General features: G+C 33.6%; 1 protein-coding gene across 4 annotated transcripts; it reads left to right on the forward strand.

Moving 5' to 3' along the window:
- The first annotated feature begins 753 nt into the window (after positions 1-753).
- LOC123713343 (glutathione S-transferase 2-like) lies at positions 754-5,925 on the forward strand. Of its 4 annotated transcripts, none has more exons than XM_045666951.1 (5): positions 754-819; positions 1,673-1,811; positions 3,095-3,262; positions 4,321-4,463; positions 5,435-5,925. In XM_045666951.1, the coding sequence occupies exons 2-5, from the start codon at positions 1,679-1,681 to the stop codon at positions 5,603-5,605; spliced, it is 615 nt and encodes a 204-aa protein (XP_045522907.1). In that variant the 5' UTR covers positions 754-819; positions 1,673-1,678; the 3' UTR covers positions 5,606-5,925. The 4 variants fall into 4 exon arrangements, with proteins under 4 accessions (XP_045522907.1, XP_045522906.1, XP_045522908.1 ...); XM_045666950.1 differs by lacking the exon at positions 754-819 and adding an exon at positions 1,426-1,568; XM_045666952.1 differs by lacking the exon at positions 754-819 and having other exon boundaries at positions 1,664-1,811.
- Positions 5,926-6,644: the final 719 nt, after the last annotated feature.

The raw sequence follows: 6,644 nt of genomic DNA on the forward strand, positions 1-6,644 counted from the left end.
ATAAGTTTTAAGTTAAACGTTAACCTATAGTTTAGGTGTGTTATCTGTACAAATACAAGTTAAATGCTTTTTTTATTTGCAGATTTTTTAAGCTGTGTTACAGTAAGCTTCCTTCTCTAACGACTGAGAATCTGAGGGATTATAACTTAATATTTATCAAATCTCAGAGATTCTCTACCTCCGTTGTAACCAATATCTTGTAGAAGAATTTAAAAGACTTTTATTACTGTTGGAATTTCCTTCCGAACTGTTTAGAATTTCTTTACTTGATACCCAATCAACTGTTTATTGAAACTATCCAAGTTGATTTTCTTCTTCCCCCCCTCTCCTCTGTTTACCAGGCGTGGAAATCACACCATCTGATTCGATGTGCCCTCAGCTACGATTCACCGTAAAGTAGTAAAGAAGTCACAATTAAGTACCGAATCAAATTATAAAATAAACTAAAAGTATCAAAACCAGTTAGTCCAACTTAACTATCAACTCTACCACGCGCTTTAAAATCAAACATTGGGTTTGATTTTCACCTTCTTCTTCCTTCATTTTATGATACACATTGAAACCAATATTTCTCGCTTGAGATCGAAGTGGCTTTTTCGCCATTTTCATAATACAACAAATTTCAAGGAAATAATCACAAAATCACAGCAGCGGTTGACAGTACTATAATTTGACGGCTGACACTTGACAATCAAGTGTTATTGAACGAAACCATTTCGTAACTATCCTGTTTTTGTCAATTTAGGTTTAGACTCTAAGTTTAGAGCACGCTCTAAGCTTTTGCAAGTAATTGTTTTGGAGCTGTTTGGAACCAAACTTGTAAGTCTATTACTTGACACTTTGTTTTAAATCAGTATGTAAAGCACGCGAAACGTCGGAAAAATAAAATGTAGAATTATGTAAATAATTATAAATTTTTAATAATAATACCTAGCTTTAATCCGTTCAAAAAGGGTTTTTCTTACTATGAAATATATTAAATCTTTGCTAGTGCAGTTACCCTCTATCATTCTCATTCTACGGCTGCAAATACCGGCTCAAATAAGCCTGCATCGCTAATAATGTATTTATAATAAAGATACATTGGTACTCACTTGTCGCGTTACGTCGTGTCGTCAACAGTATTTTAACTGTATTATAAAATAAACTAAAATTATTTCTTAAGTAAGTAAAAATTAATTACAAAAAGTGTTTCTTATTTCTAGATCCATTGAAAAAATGATATCATATTTTTCCTATACATCATAAATTTTATAAATTTATACAAGATGAACAGAGAATAGAGTAAAATAATATTAGAATAGACCAATTATTTGCTGTATCGTTGGCTGGAGCCCTGGATGATTAAGATTCTCAAATAATCCCGGCAGATGGCGCTGCAGCCAGTATTTTGTTTAATATCCTAATCGCTTGAAATATCATGCAGGACGTCTGTCACGCCACTAGTATATACATATATTTAACGTGTGTTATGTAATTTTTTTTTAAATTGTCATTGAGATAGTGAAGTATTTACCTAAAAATACATGAGTAATAGATAAAAAACGATAATACTTTTGGATGATTTAGTAAGTACCCATAAAGTAAAGAGTTTCTATATGCGCCTTAACTCACATTTTATGTTAAAGAATTGTAAAATTGCTTTAAAGATTCACAACAATAAGATTTTCAGATTATCATGCCTAATGTCAGGTTCTACTACTTCCCCGTTAAGGGTCTCGGTGAGAGTGTTCGTCTTCTCTTCTCTTATGGTGGCCAGGACTTTGAAGACAAGAGAATTGCCGTGGAGGATTGGCCTGCGTTTAAGCTATGTATGTGTATTTGATTAGACACCTAAGTTTTAATTAACATTACAATAACTACAATATTTATAGGTAAAAATTGTAGCGTTAACTGTCTTCCGTATTTCGAAACCCAATACTTTTTGATATATAGGCGACATCATCATTATAAGCTAATCTTTTAGATCCATTTTGAACTTAGGCGTCTTCCATTTTGGCGAATATGTGACATATATTCAAATGTCTTATATATCGATAAAAGTTAATGTCCATGTGCTGTGGACCTTCTAAAAATTAAACGTGTCATCCGCGTAAGTAGTGTTAGCTAGGTTTTACAATTGGAATTGATAAGTGATAACATATCTTGCCACCACCACCTGTTAAACACTCGTTTTGATAAAGGTTAAGTAATATCGGAATTATTAAAAAAGGATTATGTAACTTTGAGGGTATTAAAAATTTTATGGAGTTCTGCCGCTCTGTTCTTTGCGTTAAACATTAGATAGTCTGCGCAGCGCATTGTGCTTCATCACGACATACGATTGGTGTTTGATGTTAATTTATTTCCTCGTACAATGTCTCATGGCAAAATTCGGAGTGAGACCCAGTGCTTATTATGGTAAGGTAACTGCTTCAAATCCAATATGATTTCGACCTACGTGAATCGTACTCCAAATGTTACCCTGCTTCAACAGCGCTGTCTATACCTACAGAAAAATCATTGAATAATCAAGGTAATAGTTGTCAGCCACAATTAATCTAATCAGGCGATAACAACCAAGTATCTCTTTGTAGATTACGTGTTGCGTGTGCACTGAATAAAATAATTATTTGGTGTATCCAAAAGCATATTTTATATATAAAAATGTGAATATATAATTGATACTAATATTATTACGCGCAACGCACCAACGGATGTTAAGTATGAGTGCACTTTGATCCGCGCTTTTAGCTCACAATTTAAAGGCCGTCTTACCCGGTGAGACTGGTTTTTTACTCTAATCCGAGTTGACTTTGCCGGGTGGGTTTTAATCCTTAGCTATTTGGTTTTATCCGGATCCGTTTCAAAGTTGCTTTCATAGCGTCAGCCTCCCGTCAAACGGATAATATTGCTATTGCAAAAAATAGTTAATAATGAAAATTTCCCAGAATGTTTATTTATAAATCAATCTAACACAATATAGGGTTTCTTGAATCATTCGAAATAGTTCAATCATGAATTAATTTGAATTAAATATCCTTCTTTATAATCATAAAATGGAAAATGCTGTCTAAAAAAATCTACTAGATCTTAAACAAATTAAATTTTTCAGCGACACCTTTCGGTCAGATGCCGGTACTAGAGATCGATGGTAAGGCTTACGCACAGAGCTTTGCCATCTCCCGGTACCTGGGCCGCAAGTACGGCCTATCCGGAGCTGATGCTGAAGAGGATCTAGAGATCGACCAGAATGTGGACTTCGTTAATGATATCCGTGCGAGTAAGTAATGTTAATTGTCATCTTCGACATCGAAACGCCTCCGAGGTTTAACAAAATTCAGAATTATCCAATTGTATTTAAAATTTTGATTCTCTCAATATTTTAAATACTTTTTCTAAATTTACCATGTGTTTCTGCAAGGAAACACTGAAAACTATTATGAAGATAAACTAAACACACAACATTTTAAGGTCTCTAAGAACATTATCCATAACCCTCTGAAAAGTTGAAGGGCTAGTCTTTAATTCTATGGTAATTCTCAAAAATTCTCCTTAAAAGTGACCATGCTCTACATTAAAAGCTATTTTAAGGATATCCTGAGGCCATTTGGACTTGATAAAATCCACTTGCTAAATCTAAAGGCGTGAAACTGTCATTACAGTTAAGTTCACACATCACAAGATGTGACACATCGTATATGTTCGGAATAGGATATTTATCCTATATCAAGCTCGTTTCCTCACTATGTTTTCCTTCACAGTTTGAGAGAATGTGATAAATCTCTACTATATTACGCAAAGATCTAAATAACAGCTATTACATACTACATAAAGTTTACTATTATTGATAACACTACATAATATAAATACATGAGAGAAATACTATTTATCAGACTCGAACTTACCACCAATTTTAATTTATTGTAAAAAATTTATCAATCGAAACTTAAAAACAAATAAACAAAATTACAAAAGAATTGTACACAATTCAGATTCGATATATACATTTTTTTCTTATCCTATATCCAAGTTATCTTCAATACCGTCGTTCAGAACCCCTTCACGGGTAAAGGCCTCCTCGAGCTTTTTGCATGTTCGTCTATAGCTTTCCTTGTTCATTCGCTTCCTGCTACTGCTTCAATTTCATCTATCCACCTTCCTTTGGGGTGCCCTTTTCTCCTTCCCATTGGTCCTTTCCATTAATCATTAACCAATTATGGCAATTGAATAGAATTATGTTGCCAACATTTGCTATATCTAGTCAGCGCCGCATCTGTGCGACCGTAGTGGAGTCTTATTTTAGCCGTAGGTTTACTATAAAGATGTAGTAAATTACAGAGGCCGCTACGGTCCAATACGAAGCTGACGCGGAATTGAAGGCCAAAAAGCACGCGGAATTCAGTAAGGACGTGTACCCAGCATTACTTGAGAAGCTGGACGAGATCATCAAGGAGAACAACGGACACATTGCTGCTGGCAAGGTATTTGTTTATTCATACTATTGTTACAGATCAAGACGACAGTCGAACAATTAAAAAGGAATAAAATAAATAATATATTAAGAATATTTATTTTTAAAAAAGATTACCTGTGAACATTTGGTTCAATTCAAACCAACGATTCGGTCTTAGTTGCAATGATAGTATTAGTACAAACAAAAACTTCTCAAGCGGGGCTTGGACAGCATACCAACGTTCTATGTGTGTTCTATGTGAACACGTTCAGGAGACCATTGGTGCTATGCCAATGCATGAAGGATGGCATCCTTTTCCGAATGATGCCATTAGACCAAATTTCTTCAGAATTTATATTATGAATACATATAGAAGTTTAAGAGGTCAAACTGATAATTTTAGTTTTAAATATAATGCTTTATTAATATGCAGTACTATCGTATAGCTGGCGTGTAAAGCCCCATTTAAACGCGTTATGTACAAATAATTCACGAGTTTGTTTAATAAGTGTATTAAAAATAGGTTATTAAAAAAGTTTTATGACGTGGTACACTATCAGAGCGATTATAAAACTTCTTGACTTGATATAAGAATAATATCACATCCTAATGTATCCAGACTAATAAATACCGCGCTCGATCTTGTTAGAAATAAACATAATAATAATAAAAGCCCTTTATACTCTGACCTGTTTAACTTACATGCTATTCTTATAAAATAGTAGTTATCTTAAATCTAATTACCGTAGCAAAATAATAAATTGATTAGAAACCACTTTGGTCAGGTTGTCTGTCGACATAGGCCTCCCCCTATTGTTTCTACGTCTCTCTATCCTTGGCAGACCTTCTCCATCCTTTTGGTAGATCGTCCTCCTATCTTTTAGAAATAAACTTAATGCATGCAATCGAATTAAAGAACATTCCTTAATTTTTCCTTATATTCCTGTTGATATTCACCATTTATCCTAAACTGTGTTTAAGTTCTGCATTATTTTTCAGCTCACCTGGGCAGACTTCGTGTTCGCTGGGATGTTCGACTACCTAAAGGTGATGCTCCAAGTTCCAGACCTAGAAAAGAAATACCCAAGCTACCAACAAGTGGTTGACGCGGTGTACTCTCAGCCTAAAATCCAGGCCTACATCAAAAAATCCACATCAATTATAAAATAGACAATATTTCTTTGTCAATAAATTATAATTGTGAATGTATCTGATTTCACAAGTTTACTTTAATAAAAAAGAGATAAATTAGAACGGGAAAAAATAAACCAAGTTATTAGTGGCCACTAAATCAATATTTAATAAAAATAGTACAGTATGTGGCGTATGCGCAGAAGTTTCTTGTCGGGTATTTTTCCCAGAACCAATTTACATATCTTAATATAATTTTAAAATTGTATAGCATTTAATAATTGATATTACTACATCATAGGACAATGTGCTTTAATAATTTAAGTGTATAAATAATGTATAAATAAAAAATAACAGTATTTTTTTCTTTTATTTTAAACCATAATAAATACTTTCTTAAATTTGCCCTCTAATTCATACAAATAGCATCTTTATTAACTGTAACTTATTTTACATTTACTGCTATTAGTATCCTCAAATAAAGTAGAACAGACTGAGCAAAGCAAGTGAGGGACTGGAAAGAAACCCTTGCAAACTCTTAATCTGCCTGATTTTATCTCTGATGCCAGCCCTAGGGTCTGCGATACTTTATCGGTCTCCTCAGTCTCATTTATTTACCGAATAATCAGCGGTGGACATACCGAAGTCCTAACCTGACCAGCTTCGCATTTTTATTTGCTGTTTAAATATGTTGATTAGTCTCGCGCCTGACGGAAGAATTGACCAGATTTTTTCAGTTTTGCTGGTGTGTACGTTTACATGTTTTTACTGGGATGCTTTAATTTGTTTGTTAATGGTTAGACTTTGATATTGGGGAGCTTTAGATTTCTTATATATATATATATATATTTTACGTTTTGTATCGAAGTTGGGTGCAGGGTCGTCGCTACCGGTTTTAATTACTTTGTAGTTGTTCGTAACCAAACTTTTATGTACTAGTACTTTGTTTAAAATAATTTTATGTTTTATATAATCTGTAATAAAACTTATTCCATTCGACGTCCGCAGTTATCCGGTGATTCTATTATGTGCCATTTTCTATTCGTGCTTTGTTCATTCAAGGCCATCAAATCCCGAA

Source organism: Pieris brassicae, chromosome 8, assembly GCF_905147105.1.
Source record: "Pieris brassicae chromosome 8, ilPieBrab1.1, whole genome shotgun sequence".
NCBI classification, from domain to species: Eukaryota; Metazoa; Arthropoda; class Insecta; order Lepidoptera; family Pieridae; genus Pieris; species Pieris brassicae.

Bases quoted from the DNA above. Each gene is read 5' to 3' on its own strand.
- LOC123713343 (XM_045666951.1), top strand. From the start codon at position 1,679: ATGCCTAATGTCAGGTTCTACTACTTCCCCGTTAAGGGTCTCGGTGAG. The intron at 1,812-3,094 runs GTATGTGTATTT...TAAATTTTTCAG, and splicing joins TTGGCCTGCGTTTAAGCTAT to CGACACCTTTCGGTCAGATG. The intron at 3,263-4,320 runs GTAAGTAATGTT...AGTAAATTACAG, and splicing joins CGTTAATGATATCCGTGCGA to AGGCCGCTACGGTCCAATAC.